The sequence below is a fragment of the Aulostomus chinensis genome, chromosome 4 (assembly GCF_037954235.1).
Source record: "Aulostomus chinensis isolate RoL2024-O1b breed Wild chromosome 4, RoL_Achi_v1.0, whole genome shotgun sequence".
NCBI classification, from domain to species: domain Eukaryota; kingdom Metazoa; phylum Chordata; class Actinopteri; order Syngnathiformes; family Aulostomidae; genus Aulostomus; species Aulostomus chinensis.
In genome coordinates, this window is record NC_141323.1 from 18597552 (window position 1) to 18625150 (window position 27599).

Consider the following 27599-nt stretch of genomic DNA (forward strand, 5'->3'; position numbering starts at 1 on the left):
CGCTGCTGTAAAGAAAATAAACTATATTGTGGATATGAAGGTTAAGGGTATGAACTTGGAGTCACATTAGTTCTTTTTAACCTTTAAATAGCTTTCACACACACACACATATACACACACGCTTAAGTCTTTGTGTGTTACAGGAGGTAGCAGTGTGCCTGCTGGAGCTCCCTGGTGTGCTGTGCACCACTGAGCTGCATACTGAGCCTGTCTTCAAAGGGAAGGTAACAACATGTTCATCAATTTTAAAAGCACATTTGTTACACTTTAAAGTATTATTCCTCTCAACCATTTGATAAAATATGAACTTCATAATTGATTTGAGAAAAAGCGTTTGCGTGACATATGCATTCTCTTAGGGTATTTATGATAATAGTCTTTGAAATGATTTTAAAAATGCTGTGTATGACACATTTATTCTGTTTTGCAGCAATGACCTTGCTGTGTCACTGTTTTTGTGTGTGTGTGTGTGTGTGTGTGTGTGTGTGTGTGTGTGTGTGTATGTGTATGTGTACGTGTGTGTGCGCGCGCGTGTGCGCGCTCGCGCAGGCTAGGAGTCTCCAGGGTTTCTGGTCAGAGCTGCAGTGGAACACAGAGTGGACAAAATATCTGGAAGCTGTTCCCAACCCCAGATACAGAACCTCATGCATACAGACCGACTGGAATAAACTGGTGTGTTTGTGTGTGTGTGTGTGTGTGTGTGTGTGTGTGTGTGTGTGTGTGTGTGTGTGTGTGTGTGTGTGAAAGAGAGAGAGAGAGAGTATATAGCTTCAATCTCATGTTTATTGATGAACAAAAATCATAACCAAATCAACATTTCCATACTGGTGGTTTGATGTAATTGTGAATAATTGATGGTAGTCATTGTGAGTGTGTGTGTGTGTGTGTGTGTGTGTGTGTGTGTGTACGCGTGTGTTTCTATGCGCAACCTCGTCAGCATAACTGGGTTTGTGTCAGGCAATGTGAGCATATTTTCAGCCCTCCCATGATGGCGTTGCTTGTTCCAGAAGTCCGAGACGAGACCGTCCAGCCACACACATCACATTGAAGAGAACACAAAAAAGTAGGTCTTCCTTCTGCTGGTGCTTTTTAAGAAAAATGCTCCAGAAACACACTCTTAGTCCTGAAAAGTGTGAGAAATGACTTGCGTTGCAGGAAGAGGATCTAATGAGACGCTGCAATGTCCTACTTAAATCATTGGTTGTGGTTTGACAAACGTCTGAAGGATGATTCATTTTAGCACCCATGAGCTGTTAATTTATGGTAATGATTAAATATTAGAGCAGTAACTTTAATTAGGTGTCAAATCCCATTTGGAACAAGTCTTTAATTTTGTGTGCTTTAAAACTGACAGGAACTATAGAGATGCGTCACACCACTCTGGTCAAACAGAGGTCACATGGAACTGAATGAGCCGGTAGTTGTTTCCATTATTTATTCTGAATCCCATAAAAATACCAAAAAATAATTCTCTCACATCTCCTGCTTCTGTGGCATGCTGCTTGAAGCTCACTGGTTACTTTTGAAGATTTAAGACTCAAAAATGTTGTAATATAATTTTACTAATACATCGAAGCAGGTTTGACTCAAATCTGAGTACGTTCTGTTTGTGTTAGGGACTATTTTCCGCTCGTGACTGACTTAAACTAAATGGCAGACATTGTTTAGTTGTTAATGGTAAAGCTGCAACATAATTACTAAAGCAGCATGGCTATTGAATGTGTATTTAAATGCTTTGAGCTTAGTTTCACAGAGCAATAAGAACCTAAGTCAGTATTTAAAGGGTTAAGCTTTACTAAAAAAAAAACTAAAAAAAAAAACGAGTGAATATATTGTGCTGGAGTGCGTAATCACCAAAAAAAGGTCCATTATTAAGATATTTCTTGGCTAAGAGAATAATCAGTGACTTGAACACAATGATGGTTGCCATGGTGCTCCTACTATGCATATTTCGTGCCCAAAATATCCTTAGTGGAGCAGAAAATTGAGCTGAAATGTCAAAGTATGAAGGGGGCGGCATGGCTCAGAGGTAGAGCGGCTGTCTAGCAAATGAAGGGTTGCTGGTTTGATCCTCACTTCTCCCTGTGACCATGTCGAAGTATCCTTGAGCAAGAGACTGAACCCCTACTTAGTCCTGATGGCCCCGGTGACGGACTGGTGACCCGTTCAGGGTGAACCCCGCCTCTTGCCCAATGTCAGGTGGGATAGGCTGGGAGGATGAAAAAAATGTTGATAAAAGATCAATTTGAATAAATGTGAAAGAAACAGACTCAGCAAATGAATTATGACGCACTTTAGTCACATGTCATGAATCAAGCTTCCGTTCCACTGGAAAGACAAAATAAAACAAACATAATAGGGTCTTCGCCAGAAGTACCTTCTGGCTCAGGCCCTAAAAATGGCAGCAGACAAAAATATCAAGACACTATCAAAGTATATCAGGGTGTCAGTTACGATCATTGTTTTTCTTCATTTGTAATCATGGTCGTTCGTCTGCTTTACTAAAGTCACCTCACCTCTTCTTCTGCTTTGGGAGATGAGAGAACAAATCGGCCACCTACCGCGTCTACCGATGAACAAGCTCCTATTACAGCGTTAAATGAAAATGTGCATAAATCTGTACTGTTTTTGCTGAATTTGGGAATCTATGACTTCATGTGTTCAACCTGGAGCCAACAAAATTCAATCTCGAGATCTCATCTACTGTTTATTTGTACCTCTGGCTTTGAAGCTTGCAATTTACCCGAAACCTTCCAAGCACAAAAAAAATCCAGTGTTCGCTTTTATTATTTGCATGAATAAACCGAGTGGTTGTAATAAATTTAAATTAAAATACCTCAAAAAGACCTCAAGCGTTTACGAACAAGTATGTTGATGAGCGTTTCTCATGCACCGCCGCTGAGATGGATCGGAGCTCTGAAGTGAAATCAGCTCTGTCCTGGTAGAGCTAGAGATCAAACCAGCAGCCCCTTGGCTCATTATTTCCTCCCCTTCCTCAGGGCCAGACTCCAGAACCCACTTGCAAACTTTTTTGCTTTTATATAGTTTTGATGTATTTTTGCTGCCGACTGCAGCAGTGTAGCATTACGCTGCCTCGGCTTCCAGCACGAAGAGTAAGACTCTTATTATAATGCTGGCTTGAGGGATTGTTTTCACACACGAGTGTTTCTTCTTATTTTTGCAGAGTTCTATCAATGGTGGACACCTGGTGTCTCGGTAAGATGGCACGCACACACACAAACATATGGAGTGTATCATAAATAACTTTTGCAAGTGTGTGTGTGTGTGTGTGTGTGTGTGTGTGTGTGTGTGTGTGTGTGTGTGTGTGTGTGCGCGCTCTTCTACTTTATGCCCACTCCAGAATTTATCTGTACAGAAACACCACACTAATTTATCTTGCAGGGCAAGGTTCAGGAACAAAAAAGGAGAGGGAGGATGGAAGAAGAAAAGGGAGAGAGGGAAAGTTATAGAGAAAGAGGTGAAGAGTGCTGGGATTATGCAACAGTGGAGAGATCGGTTCTTCCTTCCACTGTATCTCTTTGGGTCTGTCTATCTCCAGTGCAGCTGTTCAGTGTCAACCACAACACGGGACCTTCCCTGACTTCAGTTCATTCGCAGGAATGATCTCATACACTCTCACATTCACTTTTATTACCCTCACTCTCTTTATTTTGATCACATTCACAGCCCTTTCCCACATACCAATACACTCCGTACTCCATGTACAAGCACTGCAAAGCGTTAGTAACTGATTTCATAATGCAGTAATGATAGTTTTGTGTCAGATTTAATGTGTTTTGCAGCAACATTAATGTAAGATTACCTTATTCCAATTGAAATTGTTTGGACAAATGTCAGGAAAATACTTGACAGGTGTTTGGTTGAACCGTCTGTCCATCGTGAGCTAACTTCATCCAATCAGACTGAAGAACTGACGGATGTGCGTCGGAGTCTAAATCTTCAGTTTTTGCTTTTCTTTCAAAGAAGAAACGCTCTCCTCTCTTCACCTGAAGCCGCGCCCCATCTCCTGATTGGTTGCAGATTTCAAAGTCAATATAGTTTCCGGCGGCATCTCGTGACATCACAATCTCGTAACACCAGCTGCATCGCAGGTTGGCTTAATGTCATAATGACTACTTTGGAGTTTGGGGTTCATATTAACACAGTTATCATCACAAATACATTTAATTTGTACTGAAATGCCCTTTTCATTGAAATAGTTTGATTGTACAAAAAAGACAGAAAAGTTCCTCCAAGGTCGCTTTTTCCTCTGAAAAATGTTGCAATTTAACAGTTATATATTGAGAGTCATTGTGCAAATCATTACTTGATATTGTCATATTTAGCTGAGGAGTGTGCTTGTTGGCAGTTCCAAATTGTGTGCAATTTATCCACATTTAGGCTTCAGAGGTTTTAGACACGGTAGGTCTAAGATGCCTGAAATAGCTTCAAGTGTGGCAGTTTGTTTTAGAGCTGCAACATTTACCTTCATTATTTATTCAATATTCGGTAACCTGTAAAAGTCTATAAAATGTCAGAAAGCGCAAAATTAATCACGAATTCCATAAGCTTTGATTGGACGTCAAATGAATCCCTCTGTCAAACCCAAAAGATTCAATTACGAGTGAGATTTAAAATCAACATAGCTGCTGGAACTGGCAAGCGTTTGGTAATTTTCCAAAGTAAGTGACTTAAAGGATGAATCAATATTCAAAGCCGTGGCTGACTAATTCCGCTTGTTAATGAGAGTGCTTTCCAGTGAAGAGTCAGAATGAGAGCATCAGTGGAAGGGTTTAAAATATGAAAGTTTAGCTATGTCCTAAAAAAAAAAAAAAGCGAGAGATTAAAAGATATGTGTGGGTATCAAAGAATGGAATATTCAACATAAAGTAACTCTTTTAGAGTGTCGTCCATTTTCTCTGTGACAAACATGAAACAACTGCAGCCTCATAACACCCTCCAAGCAAAAAAAACACGCTCCAAAAGACCCCCCCCCCCTCCTTTTTTTATTTTTATTGAAGTCATAAACAAGTCAGAGTTGTGTTTCTTCCATTGCTGCTGATGGCTCGTTTTCTGGCCTGACAGACCCGAGGCCACCTGAAGTCTACAGTCTGGTGTCAGAGGTGTCTTCAAGCATCACTTTTATGTGTGTCTCCTCTCTCTTGCCTGGTCTCTTCTAGATAAGAAGCTGGTGCCACTGTTCCAGGAGGATGACCGCCAACAGAGGGTGCTCATAGGCCTGGTGAGAGAGAGTCAATGGCTGCCTTGAGTTGATGATCAAAAGTGTGTTTTCCATCGGTTAGGTCTTCTATGATTATTAATGCTACAGCACAGAATTGGCTGCATATAACAACAATAACATTTGCATTTCAAGCTACCCAATAGCTATCAGAAGTAAAGAGTTAGAAAGAGGACTCACGCTTCCCTGCCTGCAATGCTGCCTGGCTTAAAAAAAAAAAAAAAAGGCTTCAATAATACATTTGTGCATGAGAGCATTTCATGAATGAGGCACGATGAACATTTATATGCTGCTCTGCAAGGCCGTCGAAACCTCAAATTGCTTTAAAACACACTCAGACGCGCTTCACACGCTGACGAAGGCGGAGGAGCCAGGGTTCGAGCCAGAAACCTTCCAAGGATTAGATGACCCGGTCTTCCTCCTGAGCCAAATTCATTCTTTAAATTTTCTATCCATACTGTTCTCCTGTCTGTAAAGCAAGATGATTCCCAGGATTTGGAAAAACTTGACTGTTTGCTCTTTAGTCTGAATAGGAGGAAATTACTGCAACCCGGTTCCAGATTTTTCTACTCAAAGGAGTTAAGCACCATATCATGATAATAGTTTGTGATGTGCCTAAATGTTTTAAGTTAAGATCAGATTATCAACACCACTCTCATATCTGACCGTGAAATATGCAGATAGGACGTGTAGCGGGTCAGCTTATCTGTCATGAAACAGAGGGAAACGGCTATCTTGCCTACTGTAGCTCAAAATCTGCATTGATCCAGCTGCTGAAATGCCCTTTTAACCCTTTGTAACTTTGTTAGCCTGTCCAACAATAATTGCAAAAATTAAAGAAAAAATTCATTTCATGTTTTTTCCCCAACCGTCAGTCATTCCTCAAGTTTTAGTGGTATATAGACATGTCAAATTAAACATATATGCGCATGCTAAGTTACATTATTTAGCGTCACCTCACTTTTCAACGAACCGATCCTCCTAGTGTTATTTCCTCCCATTCTATCCTGTATTACATGGACGTACTTCACAATACAGCAGTGAGGACCCTCTTGACTGCCATTCCAGCAGGTTTCAGTTTTGTTTTTTTTTAATTCTGCGTATAGCCAAGCTGTTATAAACATCCAAGCACTCTGAATCAAAGAGGAAGTGTATCATAGAAAAGAGGAAGGATGGAATTAACGGGGAGACACAAAGACGAGGCAGAGCAAAGAGCAAATGGGTGAAAAGTCAAACACTTCATTGTAAAATCCATCCTGGGATCCATTGAGCCTCCCAGATTATACAACAGTTTAAGAAATTCATGGGTTGGTATATGCAGTGCAGTAGGCCAAAGATCCGTACTAAAATGCTGACAGCTAATTATTTCCCTCCATAGTCATCATTTAAGGTGTTACGCTTCAGATGAGTCGACACTTCAAAAAAGGGCATGTTTAAGGGCCCTGTCTAAGTTTTTTTCTTACTGTTCTCTTTTTTGATGGACAATTTCCTATCCTCCAGCTTTCGCCGTGCTCAGCATAGTTTTTTAAAGCTTCAATTTAATGGAGTTCAGTGTAGATGCTCGCAGTCTCGACTATTCTTAGAAGGACCATTTTTCCTTCATGCCTTCCCTTCTTCTGTAATCATCCTTTTTCTTCTTTTCCTCCATCTCAAGCTCACTTCCTCCTCCCAGAAGGATATCAGGTCATCAAGACAAGTTAACACTGTTTTCCACCTCATATACTCTCCTCCTCTCCTCTCCTCTCCTCTCTTCTCCCCCTCTCAACACTGTCGAGAGGGAGAGTCGAGGTAAACTTGATTTGACCCAGCACAGCAAAGTATGCTTAAATCACACAGAGTTTTACTCTCTCTCTCTCTCTCTCTCTCTCACACACACACACACACATATTATACCAAATCAGAAAAATAAACTGTGGTTTCTTGGTGTTGTAGACGGTGGACAAGCTGCGAGAGCATCTCAACAGACACCTGCCTCGAATGGGGAAGAAAAAGATCGACTCTCTAGTTGTCAGCTATGTTGCCAAGCTGGTTGGTACTCTGTGTGTGTGTGTGTGTGTGTGTGTGGGGGGGGGGGTGTCAGAGATAAAGTCAAGGAGCTCTCTTTGTCCATATGAACCTAATTTTAAAAAGGAGCATAGTCCTTAAAAGGATATTTATTTAATGTTTGCCCTTGCTTTTTTTCCCTAGGAAGGTTAAGTGACGCTGTGAGCAAGGATCGCTTCGTCAAACACATTATCACAAATGTCCTCGTTTTTCAAGGGACGTCACATTTACAACCATATTTTGTCTGTCAGGTTGATTTTAAAACAATTTGACTGTCCAGCCACCTCAAATCAAATGAGAAAACATGAGTCACCTTCCGTGATTAGTATGCCAAACGTTTTGCCTCTCAGGCTACAAACCTCAAGTTGTTTGTGGCTGGAGAGGAAGTCAATACACCTTTATCTCTTATTTTTGGGGTATAAAAAATTCTTATATTACCTTTTATTACTATAGGTACATTGGTAAAAAGGTGTGTATTGTGGCAAAACTGGACCCAAATGCAAAAATAAACTAAACAAGACGAGGTTTTGTTAAAAGCAACACGCAGGAAGGTGGAAACAGGAAGTGAGTTGTGTATGCTAGGTGACACAACTAAGTCAGACAACCAAACTTAAATACATAATCACCTAATCACACAACAAACAGGTGGGAGAACACAGGGGGGAAGGGAGGGAGCTGATTGGATGAGAGATATAAGGACCCCAGCTGCGACTGACGTGGACTGATTAACCAATGAGCTACGGTTCATTGAAAAAAGGCTTCAAAATGTCTAAAAATGACATATTTTAGTTCTTAAATTATAACAACTGAGAAATCTATGAAATTCATTCAGGCAATCATTTGGGTGCCTATCAGTGGCTTTGTATTCAACCTGATTTTTAGTTTGCTTGTTTTGGGGTCGGCTAGCAGCGCAAGGCTAACCCGGGGTTCAGTGTAACGTTAGCTACATTAACTGTGGACGCAGGTAGCTAACTTTTGCCCAAGGCTGTTGTAATATGGGAAAAAAGTACTCTGTAAATCAACAAGTGTCAAATTAGCACGCATAAACTTTAATACATCTGTAAAAAAAAGTGTCCGCTTAGCATTGCGATGTGTGTTTTTAACATTTTGTAAAATGATGCTGGATAATACCACAGGGACGGCACTCCTTCTAAAAAAAGGACTGGGTTATAATTAACAGGTTTTAATCAAGAAACCACAGCATGTTTATGAGTCATCACATAACAGCTTGACTTTTTTTTAGGGGAATTTAGTTATTAAGTTTCCTGGCAGATAATGGGATCGCGCTTACGGGCCAAGAAACAGTCAGGTCCGTAACTCCCCAAACATGAGTCGATGAAGTATGAAACCTGTTGATGAGTGAGCTCTAAAGGTGCCTGTAGATGGACTCCTTTCTTTTAAAAGTCACTCCACAGAACAGCATGTGGGATCAATATAAACAAATGGAAACATCCTATAGAGGCTTTGGTTTGTGGAGTCAGTCTTTGGTATTCCTGGGAGGTAAATCCCCTCACAGCAAAGTAGACGTTCAGCATATACCAAGACAACAGTCATAAATCAGCCCAAGGTTGCGGCAGGAGTTGTATGGGGGATGCACCATGTTCAGGGAGCTTTATGGAACTGACCTCCGTCATGGCTGAAAAATCACCCAAACCCTATGTGTATCAGGATGTTCTTGTTTTTGAACCAGACAGAGGAATGATTCACCAGCTTGCATTTGTTAAGAACTTAAGAGGCTACTTAGTAAATAGAACGAGGAAATGTCAAGGGCGTGGAAAATGTGTTCGCTTTAAACAGACCCGCCCTCAAATTTTATAGGTTCTTCCTCTCCTTCGGGAAAAATTAGCCTGGTGTCGAAGCGAAGTAAATCTGGTCAACTGGACGTAAGTTTATCTTGAAGACGTTTCACCTCTCATCCGAGAGGCTTCTTCAGTTCTAGTGAAGAGTGTGGAAACTCCAGCTTATAAACCTATGTGGGAGTGGTCAGTGCTATTGTGGTGGAAACGACCCTCCCGAGACTCACCTGGCCTCCCCAAACGACAGTCGTTGTGCGGTGTCAGGGAGTTTCAGGGGTGGTCGTTAGGGAGTTTCACCGACCACTCAGATGCTAATGGGCTGTGCTGGCATCAGCCGTTCCACATGGGTCTTTCAGCTGAGCTCTTTGGGGAAGTTTTGAAAGGACTTGGTTGTAAATAGGAGAAAGGAAAGCCTGGTGTCTTTTTGTGAAAGCCTGCTGTTGAAGAACGTGCCAACTTTTTGTAAATATGCTTATTGTCCATCACTTTTGAGCCAGGCAAGGTGAATGATAGCCTCCAGAACCTCATCTGAACAATTAGCTTAGCTGCAGTGAAAGCTAATGATGGGGCAGTAGAGAAAGCTGTCTCAAAAGTCATCCTCCACTTTTTTCATGGTGTCTTTCTATATTAAAGAAGTAGGGTTCTTTTTAAAGGTAGAACATGTATTGTGGTTTGTTTTGTTCTGGTCCCGACAGCGCCGGAAGCTTACCTTTAGATTTGCCTTTGTTGGACTCATCTTCGCCCCTATGTTACACCCTTAACACCACATTTGTTGAAATCGGATCAAGTTTTCATGCAGCCATGCTCATAGACAAACCAACTAACTGCTCAGATCCCATAACCTCCTCGCCTTGGCTGAGGTTACAGAGTAATCCTCGCTACTCACAGCCGCATCAGTGGAAGGCTCAGCCAGCTGAGACCGCTGCTTAAGTCTTTGGCTTAAGCCTATGCAGTCCTACTCAAAATAAAAGTAGGGTTTAATAGAAATAGGGATGTCTGTAATCGTTTTGACATTTCCGTCCCACAGACAAAGGCGGTGATCATTGAATTTATTCAGTTCAGTGACACTGAAAAACTTCTTCATCCTGGGAGCTGGATTTATTAAAACACCCTCTCACCAGGATCTTTAAGACACCTCCCCGAGGGGCGTTTTAGGTAAAAGAACAGTCTTCTAACTCACAGGCTCACACTGACTCACGTTGTAAAAACTTAGGGTGGTTTCTAAGAAGGCTCAATTCTGTTCCTCAAATAAAGAGCATCTCCTCCTCTTGTCATTGCTTATTTAGACTAATAGCTCCACTGACACGGGGGAGAAGTTGTGGGTGAATAGATAAGGGTTTTTAAGAGCCAGGGAATTTCTGTTATGATAGATTACAGCTCTACAGTACATTATTGTCATAGTTATGTATTTCCTGTCTGGGTTGCTACGGATACATCCCTTTTGTAAGACAACCAGTGTCGGCACAAAGAATAACCCAAGTAGCCGACAATGAATGACTTGAAGCAAGAATACGTATCGAAAGCAATGAAATGATTTCAAGAAGGCCGGGATATTTTTAATGATGCAGCAGAAAAGTTAGTCTCTAGCAAAGGTTATTAAAACTTTCTCAGCAGGGGACTCACACAAGTAAATTCAGTCTCTTTGTCAAATTCTCTTTCATTAAGACAAACCGCCGGGTCTATTGTAATAAAAGTCACACAGGGATTACTGGCAATGAGTTTGCAGCTTCATGTTCACCTGAAAACAAAATAGCTCAGCTTCATACTTTTATTAATCTGTTCTTGCTGATCTTGAGGGCTGGGTTCGCGACACGAAACAGATCAGAGTTTCTTTGTTTTTGTAAGACAGTGAATGTACAGTATAGGTGGCACGGCGGTGCAGTGGTCAGCACTGTCGCCTCACAGCGAGAAGGTTCCGGGTTCGAGTCCCAGCTCCAGCACGGGATCTTTCTGTGTGAGTCTGCATGTTCTCCCTGTTCCTGTGTGGGTTCTCTCTGGTACTCCAGCTTCCTCCCACAGTCCAAAGACATCAAGAGGGGACGAGGTTGATTGATACTCTAAATTGACTGTAGGTGTGACTGTGAGTGTGAATGGTTGTCTGTCTCTATGTGTTGGCCCTGTGATGGACTGGTGACCTGTCCAGGATGAACCCCGCCTCTCGCCTGTAGCTGCTGGGATAGGCTCCAGCCCCCCACAACCCTTAACAGGAATAAATGGAAGAAAATGGATGGATTAATGTATAATTTTCGAAGCGTTACGCAAAAAAAAACAACAAACGAGTGTATGCATCTAACGGAGCAAAGACAGAGCTGCTTCCACCACCATTTTCACCTTTACGGTTTTAATTTATTTTGCATTGACGAAACGGGCAAAAATATCAAAGTTCAAGATAAACAAAAGCTAAACAAAAAAGTGAAACAATAGAGGGAAATTAAAGAACATTTACGCAGTGTAGTGTGAAAACAGCCAAATATGACAAAATAAAAATAATTATCATTATTTTAGGACCTTTATTCGTATTCATCCAATCAGTAAACCTTCTCTGTGTATTAGTCCTTGAACTGGCAACCATCCTTTTTAGAGTTTACCTCTATGTGACTGTTTTAGTATGGCTGGTATGAAATGATATTATTTTGTCGAGGTTTATCCAATGTCACACCCTTTAAAAATAAGTGTTGAAAGTATAGAAAGATAAGACAAGCAGGAAATTAAATGTCTGTCTGTCGTTGACACCTCTTTTTTTAAATATTTTTGTCAAGTTATATAAGTGAAGCTAATTGAAATTCCCCGTCAAGGTCACAGAACGGCTTTACCGTCAACGTTTCGGAAGGAAAATGATCATCCTGTTGTTCTACAGGAGATGTGTGTGAGAGTGGGTGTGTATGTGTGTGTCCGTGTGTGTGCGTGTGCGTCTGCTCCAGCATGCGGCAGGCGCATTCTAGACGAGTCAATTGCAGGCAAATGATTCCGGATACTGACAAATGTATGGTGAAATGATGTGGGTGATTGTGTGCGTGCATGCCGATCCACTGCATCACTCTCGTTCACTGAAACTGAAATTGAAGTACAGGAGAGGAAAAGAAAAAAGAGAAAAAAGGAAGTTAAGAAAAAAAGACCAAAAAATTGCCTTTTTTTCTGGTCTCAAGATGGTGAAACATGTCCAGGATTTTGCCTTCAGCTAAAAGTGGAAGAAAATATCTCATTTGAATCTAATTGCCATCCAAAGTACTAACGTGTGTGTGTGTGTGTGTGTGTGTAGCTGGAGCTCATCAGACACATGCTGGAATCCGTCTGGCTGAAGCACAAACTTGGCCCTCGTGTTCTGTGCTTGTGAGTACCACTCCTCCCTTTTTGTCGATGTGTGTATCTCCTCTCAGTCATAACTAATGTACATGATACAATGTATAAAGCGCTGACAGAATGTGCACGTTCATCTTCACGCATGTGTGCGCCAGACCCCCCCCCCCACCATCTCTCCCTCTCTTCTGCAAGTGTGTGTGTGTGTGTGTGTGTTTCTGCATGTGTGAATAGCCGACAACCCCTCTTCACATGCGCTTATGTAACATTCCTGTTCAAATTTTTTCTGCGTGTGTGTGTGTTTTAGCACACAGCAGGGCAGTCCGGCAGATTGGTCCGTGTTTCACTTCATGTGTCGGATCCTGGAAGCCACGAGGGGTCTCTGCTTGCCCCTCCCACCTGGTACGATCCACACAGTCCTTTAGCTGTTATAATCCAGTCTGTCTCGATCTCATCCAGAATAACAATGTGTGCACTCAGGGACAACAGACTCGCTCTGTACTAATATAACCAAAAATATGTTTAGCATTAGCATAGTGTAGACATGGGTGAAGCAGAGTGTGAATACATTTTCAATCATTTGAATTCATTTGTGGTAGAAAATCCCCCTTCCCAGTAACACACTCACATCGTGTCGTCGGAGTGTTTAGCTGCTGTTTTTGAGTTCAAGTTCGAATCCCGTGAAAGAGAAAACGACAGGAAGCAGCAGGTGCGTCGAGAACGCGAGTGTGAAGTTGATAAACTGCTGAGTCAGGCTCTGTTGGGGGACATCAATAAAACAGGTGTGTTTGTTTCTGCTACCGGTACAGGAGGCAGCTTTATTTCATAATACTGTTCTAAAGCCAAATTTTTTTCCCCTGAACCCCCCCCCCCCCCCGACTCTTCTCAGGTTATCACACACTGTTAGCAGTATTGGCGGTGCGCTGCCTCCCTCTTCACACCTTCCTACAGTACATCGACCAGGGGTTCCTGCTGCTCACTGAAACATTTGTGTCTCGGCTCATGACAGGTACACACACACACACACACACACACACACACACACACACGCACGTCTACCTGTTTTGACATTCCATTGACTCCAGTTCATATGAACAGTTTAACCCAAGCCAAGACAGTCAAGATACCCATTCAATTTAACTTTAACCAGGAACTCATAAATTAGGTTGTGACATGTTAGGACAGGTCTTTTGTCCCCATGAGGACAAGGGGTCCTGATAAAGAGAAAAAGGTCTCCCATAGGTAACAAAAAACAGGTATACACATTCACACACACACACACACTCACACACACACTCTTCATATGCCTTTTGGCAAACATTTTGCAATACACCTTTTCCAGTGCCCAGTGTCATTGTTTTTGCTTTGCCTGTATGGATAAACCTGGTTATCCCATGTTTTTCATATCACCCTGTGAATTTTATGTTTATGAATCACGGCACAAAATTATTGACCAAGGCAGTGATGCGTTTTGCGTTTCCTCCTCTTCCATTGTAAACACAAGATTTCCTGCCAGTAAAAGATTGCGTGTTTTTAATGCCGTATTATGCAAGATCGCTCTGTTCGGACAAGTCGATGAAATAATGACAACATTATTGCAACAGCAATAAAGGGAGTGTCCGAAGCTACTGGGAAAGTATAAGTAAAGGTAAGATGTTGGAATGAAGAATGATCCCATTCAATTAAGAAAAGATAAAACACTAACGCTTTATAGAGAAACCATTGGGAATGTTTAAAAAGATCAGGGTCCTCAGATAGGGTAGGAATCTTTCAGTGTGATAAAAATGGAAAGAAATTCCTTTTGGTTTTATATATAGGAAACAAACATGTTATCCAGGAGTTTCCTTAAACCTCAGGTAATTCAACAGAGGAAGGTAAGATAAGAAGACAGCAAACATTAGATTGATATGCTAATGTATACAAGGAAAGGACCACAGTATTCTAGATGGGCCTTTTATTATCTTTGAGTTCAGAAAGGCCTTGAGTAAACGTAAAAGGTCGACTGCAGGGAAGGACGGAATAGGCTGTACAAAGTTAGCCAATCTGAGTTGTGTTTGCATTGGCATAATTACTATAACTGTATAATGAGGTATCCGAGGAAGGCAAGCTTCCACTAGAAAGAAGCGCTTATGATCAAAAATCCTCGGAGGGATGAAGGCCTTTAACCCTAACATCATCACACGTTTAAAACCATGGCCAGAATGATAATAGAGACTGACTGTAGAAGGCACCATGTGAGAGGGGATATAGAGGCGGATGTAGTACTTTTGAGCCTTTGTATACCTGGTATCTGACACTAGGTAAACAAACTGAGAGGGTGCTCTGGAAAACTCATGCGACATGATGTAAAAGAAGGGTCTTGTTCACATTAGATGATGAAAGTATCGGTAGTAATGTGTATTTGGTACTTTTATCAAGGTTCTACGAATCAATGAAAGCCATGTATAGCTGTGTTCACGCTTACTGCCAAGGGAATTTTCTGCCCTCACTTTATCTGCAGGAGTTTGGTCCCTAGATTATTGTTATTTGTGTTCTTCGTGCAAGTTTGAACACTCGTTCTTTTGTGTTTATTCATCCCTCAGGAACATAGTCCTTGAGTATTCTCTTTCAGAATACGTGCACTACTGCTGTTGATGTACTATTATTACTTTTTACGTACATTTCAATTATTTTTAGGCAAGAATATAGGTGTTTAGTCATTCAAGTCTTTGGTTGCGCAATTTTCTGACGTTACAGCTGCTGGTGAGTGTCAAGGCTTGCTAGTTAGCTTAGCTTAGCTTAGCTTAGCTCAGCTCGCAGGAGATCACATTTCTGACAACAGCTCATGTTTCATAACTACAGAGACATTTCAGTCAAGGTTAAAACTAAACATAACTTTGCGCGAGTAGGTTTTTTTCTTACTGGTGCAACATGAGCAATCCGTCTGGTCACACTCTCAGCTAGCTTACATTGTTAGCATGCTCTAAACGCTCGCAGCCTTTGATATGTAGGTGGTTAGCATTCATAATCCCCGTCAATAGCAGACCTAAACTTGAACCCACCGCCCCAGATGACCCCATAATTATGTAATCAAACTTTGTGTGAGGTGTGAAGACAGCTAAAGCAGTCCTTGTGTCTTCAATTCATATGAATTACATAAATAAGCATTTGGCTAAGTTGTGAAGGAATTGAAAGTTAAAAAGTCAAGGGAGCTGTCAGTAAAGTTGTTTGAGGATTTAAATGATCTGTCGATAAATCTCAATCTGTCTTTTACAAGAAAGGGATTGGAGATATTTGCCCTAAAACTCACAAATTAGTGAAACCATTCCAGTCTTCAGGATTATGGTTTTGATATATGGTTCACAAGGAAAATCCATATTCACAAGAAATATTATGAGATGATTGAGCAGCGTTAGTGGGGCGGTTAGATGGACCTGCTCTAAAGAAAATCTATATTGCCTTAATTAGATCAGCAGGGGAATTTGGGTTAATTGTATCTGGATCAGCCGCTGTACATCTTTAAAAAGGTTAGACAGGATTCAGGCTCAAACAGTTGTAGTTGTGTTGCGGGGGCCGTCAAGTTAACTCCTCAGTCAGCACTTTGCAGAAATGCTCCTTCAGCTAAGAAGGAAACAATTATTGGGCACATTTGCAAAGCTATGAAGAATGATACTCCACAACAACAACAACAACAACAACAAGTTTAAGGACATTTGTGGAAACACCAGCGAAATCAGAAAGGTCATTTATTGATTTTTTGCAATTTGATATCAGATTTGAGTGAAGAGCGAACGAGCGAATCAGTCAATCTCGCTTAATGCCAGCTGTTCCGCTGAGGCTTCTGCCTCAACAGCAATCGATCTCTCAGCTCAGATAGAAATGCGCTCCACTTGCAAGCTTATGTGAACAACTTTTTAATGAAAGTTTGGGGCATTATGTGTAAAAAAAAAAAAAAACAGGACGGCACTCATCTGATGAAATGATGGCAATTTTATCGGTTCTGTGGATAAAGGCAAAGAAAGTCTAAAACCTGGGAATACTACTATGTGCATACAAGATATTTGACGTAATATGATGTAGTATATGTAGAAGTATTGCTCCGCGTCATTATACCCTGATGTAGTACTTCAAATCATCTTATTTTTGCAAAATCACACATTTAAACATCCCTTGCACTTCACATCAAGTAAATATCCAAGATATGATAGTGATTCAGCTTCCCCAAAACTACAGAAAATTGCAAAACACTAACACGCACAATTCTTGTGCTTCCATCTGTTGGGTGCTGAACCAGCAGAATTAGAGAAGCTGCATCCCTGTTAAACGTACAATGTACTTTATCTCCTTGACATTTCCAGTGATATGCACAAGTACTTGTTACATAAATTAAGTATACAAGCAGTTCTAAGTTTGTTTTTATTGTGCAATAAAAGCCATAAAAATACCGCTAGGAATGTCCTTAATTTTCAAGATTTTTATCTTGAAGGCAGTAAGCACTCTCGGAATATTATAAGAATTCCTTTCAAATGAAAGGCGGGGTTTTGTTGTGTTGATATTCCCTTTTTAAACAATTTCATACTCTCTCTTTGTGAGGGTCAAATAATCCATACATATATATATATTTTATCTGTATATAGATCTATACCTATCTATCTGTATGTCTATGTATTGTATAATAGCGACTGTAGATCAAGTAAAAAAACGGAATGTAAAAACAAAAGAAATTTTAGACAAAATAATCTTAATTTCAAATGAGATATTTTGATTTGAAAGATGCGCATAAAATGCCAAATTTCTAACAATGTATGTGCTATGTTTTTTTTTTTCTTTTCTGCAAAAGTGCAGTTCTACCAAAATCCTCACTATTCCTCCTGCTCCCTCCAAAGTACACCAGATAACCGTGCAAATATCATTCGTTTCAAAAGTGCTGGATACAAGAGGTCGTCTACTTCTCTGAGTGTCTGAGCTCTGCAGGTCTCAGGTTTCCACATCGTTCTTATGTAAGTTGAATACCGGCCCCCGGTTGGTTCCAAAAGGCATTCAAGATGTCAGAAATCATATTTCTATATGTACGGGCTTGAAATTCAGATTTGCAGTGAACACAGGGACCACTTTCTCTTTCAGCAGATGAATGTAGAAACAGCTGTCTGTGTCTAAAACTCCGCAGCGGCGGCATCATTGTGCTTGATGAGTGGAGACAGGTGGACCCAAATAATCAGCTGGCTGACGAACGGATTTTTATTACCATAATTAACAAGTTCAAAGCCGGGTCTCGGGAATCTTAACAGTGGGAGGAAACTCAGAACGCTACACGGGGAGACGAGACTGAACAGGAGAGGAGAGAAAGAAACCATGAAAATAAAATACAGCGAGACAATATGGAGCAAGCAGGTGGTTGAAAGACAGAAGCAACAATGAGGACTGATTAACACAGGTGCAGGCAATAAACAAAATAAGCATCAAAACAAGCGGACGACCAGGACCACCACAAGGCATGAAAACAGCAGAATATAATACTGCAGAGTGAAGCTCAAACATCCAAGGAAAGCAGAAAAACACAGGATGATATTAGGTGTCATTTAGTGGCGTAGAGAGTCTTTCTCGGCGCTGCCTTCTGCCCTGTAAAAAGGCAGTGAAATGGACTCTTGGAAAACATTCCAGAAATGTCAGCGTCTAACTCAAATAAAGAGGTGCTCTGATTCCACAAAGGGGAGCAGAACGAGAGGAGGACCAAGCAGGGGGACGGCGATTATACGAATGAAAAGTTCAGTCATTCTTGGCCGTTTCTCATCAGGCATTTCGGTTTCGCTTGACTCCTTTTCTGATAAGTAGCATGTAGAAGGTCAGGAAGTGGGTGGAAACTACAAAACAAATATACACCGCTCAGAGCACCACCTCAACCACCACCTGATTCTTGCAGGAGTGGTCATCCTAATTTTTCACCTCGGCTTACCTCCCAGTCGCTGGCTTGGATAGGTGAGGAGTTAGAAAAGGTTGTTCTCTAATAAATGTGCGCGACTGCAAGAAAAAGAGGTGCGTCGTCTGCGCATGAGGGGAAAAAAAAATGACCCTCACTTGAAGTTTGTGGGGGCTGTCTTCTCGCAGGATTACAACTGAATTCTAGTCAATCATAATTCAGCAGTTCTGCCGGATTCATGTTTAAAATGGAGTCTCCTATCATAACGTTGGCCACGTGTATTATTGTGGTTATACACACATACGCGCACGCACACTCGGATCAAGGTTTGATTCACGGACCCTTGGAGATACTTCACACGTAACTGTTTGTTTCTGCAGCTTTGTTCTTTTGTAGAGTCTGTTGTGTTGTCTGTGTTGGGTTTGTTCGCTCGCTGCTACGTCGTGCAGTTTTCACTATCCATCCATCCATCCCTCCCTCCATCCATTTTCTATACCGCCTATCTCAGCTGGACCTGGACGGTTCGCCAGTCCGTCGCAGGCAGTTTTCACCATGAACACATAAATTAGACAAGCTGTTAATTCAGGGGCATAAATGTTCTTTTGTCATTTCACGGGATCTTCAAAGGTTCCTGACTCAAGACAACCGTATAGCGTGAACTCTGCAAGCCATCCTATACCTCGGAAAGTCGCTTCCTAAACTTGGCTTTTGAGACCAGACCACACATTTTTTTTGGGGGGGGGGGGGGGGGGGGTTCAACTGTTCTTTTCCCATGTTCTCAACTATTTGAAACCGTGAACTTGTATATCCAGAACACTGAGACACCACGTCGTCTCTCTTTTCTCAGATTTGGACAACAGCGATGCCAACGAGAAACTCAAGTTCAGCGTTCTGAAGCGACTCCCTGGGGTACGTGTCAAAACAAGAATGGTTTTAGTCGAAAAGGAAAAGACCTGATTTATTTGCTTCCAAAAATTGAACTCTTAATTTGAAGGTGAACTACACAAGTGCTTGGCTGGAGTGTATTTTTCCACCTGGATGGTATAAAGGGGGTAAAAGAATGCACGAGGCTATTATAATCCCATCTATCTACGAGGGGAAGTTTTGATCTTCTCTCGAAGGCTTCTCTCCTGGAACTTCCCATTCTGGTCCAATTAAGAAGTTATTTTAGGTCTCATTTCCCTCAAGCCAATCACACAGCACTTGTGTAACCTCGAGTGTGTGTGTGTCTCTGTGTGTATGTGTCTGTTACTCTTGTGTAACTTCCACGTGTTTGTGTGTTGGTACAGCATCTGTAGGTGTGTGTGAGTGTTCCGTCCGCATTGTGATCAGAGGAATGTTGAGTGTTTTGTGTCTCCGTTCTGTTTCCTGCCCCGTCAGACTTTCGTTGGCAGGCAGGAGATTTAACAGGTCCGCACAGACACACACACACACACACAAACGCGCGCACGCTCCCCAGTTTGAAAACAGGAGGTGTTGGTCCATGCTAGGGGATTCGTTCCTCCCGTGATAATACATATTAGTCATGCTGGGTGAAGATTTGAACGGTTTGAATGTTTTACCTCAACAAAACAAATACTGAATCTGTTTGTTAGCTCATCATATTCACTTTAAAAAGGATTTTTTTTTTTTAGTTAAGAGCTCCTTTTTTGACCCTGCAAAGAGTTTGGCATGAGCAAAACTTCTTCTTACAAGGCCTACAAACATTTCATGGCTTCCACCTTCGATCGCTAAATGAGCAGCGCTCTATCGAGCTGGCAGCATGTTTGGAACCGGACGAAAAGAAGCCTCAAGGAGAAACTGCTGCTTGTAGTTGTGCTTTTCTATTAATTATTACAGGGTTGTACATTTCACAGCACTGAAAAATACGATTTCTATGGACGGGATCCCAAAATAGAAGTGGACAGATGTTCACATGCTCCTGGGATATTTTTGAAGGGAACACACCCAAAATTGATGTGTGTGTTTGTGTGTGTATCAGGTATTCCTGATGTTACGGGAACATAAATTTATTTATTACAGTCATTCATCTTAGGGACTTGCCTCTCTTTTGGGGACAAAAATAAAGTTCTCATGATGTAAATCACTGAATTTTAGGATCGGCATAAGGCTACGTGAGGTTAGAGTAAGTCTTCAGGAAATGGAAGTTAACGTCATCTCAATTGATGAAATATGACTTTGTGTGTGTGTGTGTGTGTGTGTGTGTGTGTGTGTTTGTCTGAAGCCCATGGAGCAGAGGATTTACCATATGTGGGATCATCCTGTCAGTTCAGCTTCCATCTCCAGAGATTATGTCAGGACTCTGCTGGAGAAGCACAACAAAAACAAGGTAACAGAACAGTGCGTCACACATGCTGCTAAGAAAACACCCATCCGCTCTCTCTCTCTCTCTCTCTCTCTCACACACACACACACACACACTGCAGAGAAGTATGTGCACATGAACATTCTAGACATTTCAGTCCACTTAACTGCTGAATGTTAATTGAGTCAATAAGAGAAAAAGTAGTCCCAGTATAGAGAGAGAAAACACAAGTAACATACAGTAAGTAGTTCCCACGCTTTGAAGCATCGTCAGCCACAAGCTAGGACCACACAATCTGAATCATTCGCGCCCACAAGCTACAACTTCTTCCCATGTTTTACGAAACTGTAATTTGTTCCCGCACTTTGATTTATCCGTGGCCACAAGCTATAATTTGTTCCCACAAGTTACCTCTGGATAGAGCGAGATTAAACCTGCTCCCCTGCTTTGATTCATCCACAACCAAAACATAGTTCGTTCCCATGCTTTGTCTAATACGTCTCTACAAAATTTAACTCGTTCCCAAAGTTTTATTAATTTGTGGCTCCTAATTAATCAAAGTGTGGGAGCTAGGGGTACTGTGAGGCGTCCGTACGGACACTCGGGGATGAGGTGTGATGATTCATCACCACCTGTTTTATTACTTTTTATAGAGTAAATGATAATTCAGATAATAACACATCAACAAACAATAAAAACTGCAGCCAAAGCCTTCAAATCACCACAAAAAGGGACTCCTTATTTCTTCCGCAATGTTGTACTCGCAGAAATGAATATCTTCTTTGACCTTTCCCGTGAAATCTGTTACAAGAGCGACTCCAGCTATAATCAGACAGCATCTATCCCCTTAATGATGCTATTGGCCGGTTTCTGACAGCTCATTTGCGAGGGCATACACGCCTGCCAACAAGTGTGTTAAGGTCTTGACTGAGTGCATCTCTGAAAGCCTGCAGTTCTGTTTTTGTTTTTTTGTTTCCGTCCTTCTTCTTTCTCAGGGACTTGCGTTCACCAGCAGAGACAAACCAGGCTTCAGACCCGAGTTCCTGCCTCTCACATATCTGGCAAAAATACTCTCTGATATCGAGGAACAAGGTAGTGTATCCTGCCTGCTTTAGATACAGAGGCCTTTGGAGGATTAAAACAGTGTGTGTGTGTGTGTGTGTGTGTGTGTGTGCTTCCTGTGTTCCAGCTGTCAACCCGTTCGAGGGGCAGGAGAACGTGGATTCCAGGTTCGTGGAGGAGACGGCTCTGAAGCAAACTCTCATTCTGCTGGGTTTTGAGGAAAAATGAAGAGTCAACCACGGATGGATGGATGGATGAATGGTTGGACAGTGGGAAGGAGGGAGAAAAAGATGAGGGGGAAATTGTGTTGGAGTGAACGGTCATTGACTGGGGGCCTTGAGGACAGAGCGGATGGCTGGATGATGGAGGGACGTAAGGCAAGGAGTGAGAGATGAATGGAAGGATTAAAAGGAGGCGCAGACATAAAGCAGCTCTGACTGTTTGATGACAAATGAAGGAGAGATGAAGGGCAGGATGGATGGGGACGCCCCCCAAAAATGAAAGGCGGAACGCAGAATGGATGGACTACCACCAAAGTGTGGCGTGTGAGGAACCAGCGGCACCAAAACTTTGCTACAATTTCCAGGTTAGCGATTGGATTTAATTTAAGGAAACACTTTTCAAAACGCTCACTGAAAATCGATAAGCGCACACAGTTATTTATACGATCTCAAAATTCTTGCAGCAACAACAACAATTCTCTTTACCTCCCCAACTTCTCCACATTCCGCCCCTTGCAATTTATGAACATAGTAAATACTGCAAACAGTATTTATAAATCAAACACGCTTGTTTATCCTGCTGTGCCTCCTGTAATGCGGCACCCCATCAACTTGATTACATGCTGACAAAAGCTTTGCAGACACAGTCATTTGCTGCAGCCATTCACTCATCAGCTGACACTGTGTTACACCGAATTTCTGCACTTTATGGGGGTTTAGATATAACTCTGTTGTGCTAACTGGCACTTTCAAAGTTTGAAATGACACCCCCCACAACCCCCCCCCCCCAGCAGATCCTCAGCTGTTGTTTGACTGGATGAACAAATGAACAGGGATTCTTTAAATGAGATGCGGCGATTACGACTTCGTACTAAATCTAAATGAGGAGATTATGCGAAAGGCAGCAGATGCACGGGAGAGATTTTCCAGTTTTAACAGAACTTTAATGTGGGAGAAGCGAAATTGAGTGCGACTTGTGAATGCGAAGATGTAATATTTTCATTCAGTGTCATCAGTTGAAGCTCTTATGAGGGAAATCTTTGTGTTTGTTTTGTTTTTCTTTTGCAGCTATATAACCTGAGCAGCACATAATAATAATAATACTTTGGAATATATTTTTCTGCAAAAACTGCCGTCAAGTCAAATTTTCTCGAAACTTTAAGGGCTTGTCAAACTTCACCAAACTTAAAACTCGTTGGAAATCAAACTTGAAATCTCGCTAATGAGTGGAATTCATTCGAAGATGAGAAGGGCAGCGCTTGTCATGTTTTATTTTATTTCTGTATTTCAAACTCACAAGTAATTCTTGCGTTAATCTGAGACAACGGATCTGGTTTTATTGCGATACCTGGTTCATGTACCTGTAGAGAATGGCTCGAGACAACCTGTTATCTTGAGAAACTGACACCTCTGAGGTAATTAGCTCCAAAGATCAAGAAAACCAAGCAAATTTAGAGATAAATGAGTCGAAGAAAACAAACCTATTTATGTTGAGATAGCGGGATTAATTATCGCCGTATCTTGAGGTAATTGGTTATCTTGAGATAAGTAATCTTGTGATAACGGGTTGACTCATCTCGAGAAAACGTCAGATATCTCGAGTTTAGTAATTACGCTGACGAAGCAAAGCCGTGATTAGTCTCCAGGTGACAAGATTCATTCACGGAGAAAATGTGAAAGCACAAGATTCTACATTGCTATCATCCTTTAATTTTCACCATAATTGTGTTTGTTACAACCGCTCAGTAAAGGGAAACAGGATCGCTCTGAATCAGCAGCTCGCGCTAATAAATAAACAATGAGCCGACTTCAGTGACGTCGTTATTTATTGATCGCACACGTCTCCAAAATGTATACAAAAAGCTCCATGAACCGTAAAACCAAACAAGAGGGTAGTGGGTTGATAAGGAAATAAGCTGAAACAATAAAAAGAAAAATTCTGCTTGGCTGCCGGTGCACATGCCTGCACACGTCTGGTTTGAATAACGTGACTGTGAGCCCTCAATCATGACTGAGCTTTTACTGTAAGTGGAGAAGTTCTTGGATTGTGGTGTGTGTGTGTGTGTGTGTGTGGCATACACACCATCTGAAATACCTCAGATTATTTACTGCTTGTGTCATTCGGTTTAAGAAATTATACAACATTCTTTTGAATGAAATAAAGGGATTTCTGAATCACTTGTGTTTCTCAATTTTGTGTAATGGATTGTACTGTATTTTTTTTTTCCCCCTCCTGCTGCCAAACTTTTGAAGAACATGCTGTACAGATGGCTTTTGTGGTTACAGTTAAATGTCTGCTTGCTTGGCGTTCAAAGAATTTCCTTTGAATGGCAAAAAAAACAAAAACAAAACCCAAAAACAAGTTCCGTTGCAGTCTTGAGATGTGTTGGGAAATGATCTCAGCTTGCAAACTTTGCCATGTGAGCTCACAGATTGTTCTGTGTTTTGTACCGACTCAGCAGAGTTACAGCCAAGTCAGGAAACGATGACTTTGACGGTTCCAGTTAAAACTCGTCACAAACGCAGCGGTCACGTTCAGTCTTGCTTTTATGCGTAAGTGCTTACGCCAAGCACGTACATGTCTTGTTGCACTGCGGTCAGTATCTTACAGGTAGGTATAAAAGGCTCGTTCTGAATTAATAGAAGCAATGATTTTTAATTAAATGCGGTCATACGTTAATGGAAGCAAAGTTATAAACACCATTTATGCCACATTTCACACTCTCAACCTTTAACTACTCGCTCATTCGGCTCACAGTTGCCTCCTCCACACTGTTATGCAGTCAGTGTTATGTAGCCGGCGAAAAAAGCACAAACACTTTGGGGCTAAATTAATCTGACAGCTCTCAGCATCAGCCTGAAATGGACACACACACACACACACACACACACTTAGGTGAATAAATGAAAGCTCAGATGGCTTCTCTGACATTTCAAGAAGTTGACTCACTCAGTAGTACACCTGTGTTTACCAAACTTCTATAAACCAAACCTTCCCATGTTCTAAATGTATTAAATAATTGATTTGATGTGAAAAGAAGATCTGGCGCAATTAGAGGTGCTGAATGTACGTAAATGACGAACAGAACCCCGACTTTTCAATTAGCGGCATTTCTTACACAGGCCACGTGAGAATATTTAATGTTAAGGTGTGTGTTTAGATAAGTCATTTATATGCTAAGCTAATAGGGTTTATCCATTACCAATTTCAAATATTTATCAGTGACTTCAAGAAGCTAAACTTACAGTTAGCTAACTATTTCAACTGTTAAACAAAACTACATCAAGCTGTGTAAAACAGGACCTGCTATGTTTACATCTTAAGCTAACTGCTCCAACAACGTACCCATACACTATTAGCTCATTTTTTTTTTTTAATTTATCCATTCCTTTAAGATGCTAATGCTACAGCTTGCTAAGTGTAACTAAATTTAGGGAGCTTAAGTGTCCGATACCTACTTAACCAGCCAACTTAATCCATTAAATTTAAGAAGCTTCAGCTACAATTAGCTGTTTCAGCCGATTATCCATTCCTCATGTTTTAAAAAAAAGGTTAAAGTCGTTATTTGACACTTTTTTTTTTCTCTCGGTAAGCTGAGCTACTCATCAATAGCTTCATGTGCTGAACCCACAGGTATCTGCCCAAGTCAGGAAGTATTTGTGACTCCAGTGAACACAATAGTTTCCCCCTCATGAACCCGGTACACAATCGCACGTGCGTACAAGCAGCAAAACACGTTCGCTGACCTAAAAAAAACAGTTTTCACCTCCAGCAGATACGGGTTTCAGTGGAGTTTAGCTTCAAAAGCATAAAACTGAGGGTTTTTTTTGGTCGCTAGTAAGCAACTCTCTTCCTCATTTAGAGCTCTGCTTTTATCCACATTTCCCTTTGACTCTCCTCCACTGCCTTTTCTGAATGCCATCTCTCTCTCTCTCTCTCTCCCGCTCTCTTCATTTAAATTCCCCTCTCTCTTTGTCATTGTCTATGCTCTTTCATGGCCTGATCTTCCTCTCAATATTTACATTTATCATTTCGGGCATTAAGCTGGCACTCTTAGCCTAGCTCAGAGCTTAAACCCGTGGCAATGTATTCATCAACGTTACAAGTGCGAGGGATAAAATGGCAAAATATGTAAAAATATTCCGGTGTCCCTGAGAAATGGATTAATCTCACAAAAGTCGTACAGTGGTGATGTGTTGCTTAGTACAGAAATAAACAAAACCTTTCATTGGAGGACATCCCGTTACAATACACACACATTTCATCCCCGGCACACACGCTGTTCTGCCTCTCCTAAGGTATTTAGTGTTACTAAAGGCAGAGTGTTAACAAGCTCTTGCCAGTAAAGTAAGAAAAAAAACAAAACAAAGACAAAAGTAGTCATGATTGCTAACAGATGCAGTACCGAAAACACAGATGACGAAAGGGCAGAGGTATGCTGGACAGTGAGGATGCAAGCAAACACACAGGAGGAGAGGGGAGGAAGGGGAAGAACCGGGGAGAGCAGATGGGTCAATAAATAAGTGACAGGAAACCTTCTGGACGCTTCTGAAGATGATGAAGCGTAAACAAACACACCCTCAAGTTTATGAATTGACATCTGTCTTCATCTGAACGTATACGCACTATATCTCTAAAGGTTTGAGCGCTGGTTTACGGATATGTCTCATGGTGGCTCCCGGTTGGGAGGGTTTGAAGGGGGCTCGAGCTCCGTAGGGTTTGGGTAACGGGAGCAGGTCGGTATCGGGGATGTAGGCATTTGGACGGGCTTCAGCTGTGGTGTACTCTCCATGAGGCAACAGGATCCACTCGTCTTCTTCAGCCAGCTGCAGCACATGAACATTAAGAAACAATTTTTATATTCAATGCGAGGCGATTCGACTTCACATTTTCCACAATTTTACCCATGTAAAAGGAGAAATTCACTTTCGCTGGACCTGGGAAGAGAGGCTGGCCTAGAATTGTTTCAGGGACTTCCCAGACTTCCAATTGTTGAAACATGCATGCCTGAGTGCTGAGAAGGACTGGTTCGGCAGCTACCTAGGGCGCAAAATTTCAGGAGGTGCCAAAAAAAAAAAATCAGATTACAGCTTGAATAACAAGGAGGGGAAAGAGGAGTGCAAGGAGACGTTACAAGTGCTTCCATTTCTCTTTCAGTATCTTTCTTTGATGCTCCACTGAAGAGCAAAAACCCAGACTTCATGCGTAACACACCTGAGAGGACACTGCAGCTCCGCACACTGAGTGAATCTCAGTGAACCTGTGATGAATCCCCATGATTCCCCTGTATAAACCTGGAACTATCCAACCATGACCCCGTTTCAATCACAACTTGGAACGCTAAATATTTTGCAGTTTGTCAATTTATACTGCAGTGTTAAGGGCTTCATAATCTTTGTCTTTGAAGAAATGAAAGTTCATTCCAGCTGGAGTACGTTGGTCCATCCACCAACGACAGCTAGCTGGCGAAAAAGCTGAATGAAGAGTCTCGGCGAGGACCAAACACTTCACGGTGCGATCGTATCAAATAACTCACCGTGATATTTTGCTGTGTTGTAAAGGAACAGGTGTCTTGGTGGGTGAGCTTGCAAGTTTCTTGCTTTCCCTCATTCTTTCATGACGGCCAGACAAGGTTTGCGGAATGCATTTTCTTCGACCAACTTGTTGTTTTTTTTTCAATGCCCTCTGATTTTCGTCTGGAAGACAAAATGCCTCCTCGTGTCCGTTTCTAAGTTTCCG

The 27599-nt window shown here is 41.6% G+C and overlaps 2 protein-coding genes across 5 annotated transcripts in view; one reads left to right on the top strand and one right to left on the bottom strand.

Moving 5' to 3' along the window:
- The window catches only part of gsap (gamma-secretase activating protein), a 42921-nt gene extending 18899 nt beyond the window's left edge, over positions 1 to 24022 (top strand). For both annotated transcript variants that reach the window (XM_086202223.1, XM_086202222.1), the window contains 13 exons: positions 144 to 224; positions 550 to 672; positions 1008 to 1063; positions 3185 to 3216; positions 5181 to 5242; positions 7172 to 7267; positions 12338 to 12408; positions 12683 to 12777; positions 13265 to 13384; positions 19119 to 19180; positions 20496 to 20600; positions 21572 to 21668; positions 21766 to 24022. In XM_086202223.1, coding sequence (XP_086058349.1) covers positions 144 to 224; positions 550 to 672; positions 1008 to 1063; positions 3185 to 3216; positions 5181 to 5242; positions 7172 to 7267; positions 12338 to 12408; positions 12683 to 12777; positions 13265 to 13384; positions 19119 to 19180; positions 20496 to 20600; positions 21572 to 21668; positions 21766 to 21866 — 1101 coding nt within the window. In that variant the 3' untranslated portion in view covers positions 21867 to 24022. The remainder of the gene's footprint in view (positions 1 to 143; positions 225 to 549; positions 673 to 1007; positions 1064 to 3184; positions 3217 to 5180; positions 5243 to 7171; positions 7268 to 12337; positions 12409 to 12682; positions 12778 to 13264; positions 13385 to 19118; positions 19181 to 20495; positions 20601 to 21571; positions 21669 to 21765) is intronic.
- ccdc146 (coiled-coil domain containing 146) overlaps positions 23679 to 27599 on the bottom strand; it is a 54889-nt gene continuing 50968 nt past the window's right edge. For all 3 annotated transcript variants that reach the window (XM_086202218.1, XM_086202217.1, XM_086202220.1), the window contains one exon: positions 23679 to 26686. In XM_086202218.1, coding sequence (XP_086058344.1) covers positions 26486 to 26686 — 201 coding nt within the window. In that variant the 3' untranslated portion in view covers positions 23679 to 26485. The remainder of the gene's footprint in view (positions 26687 to 27599) is intronic.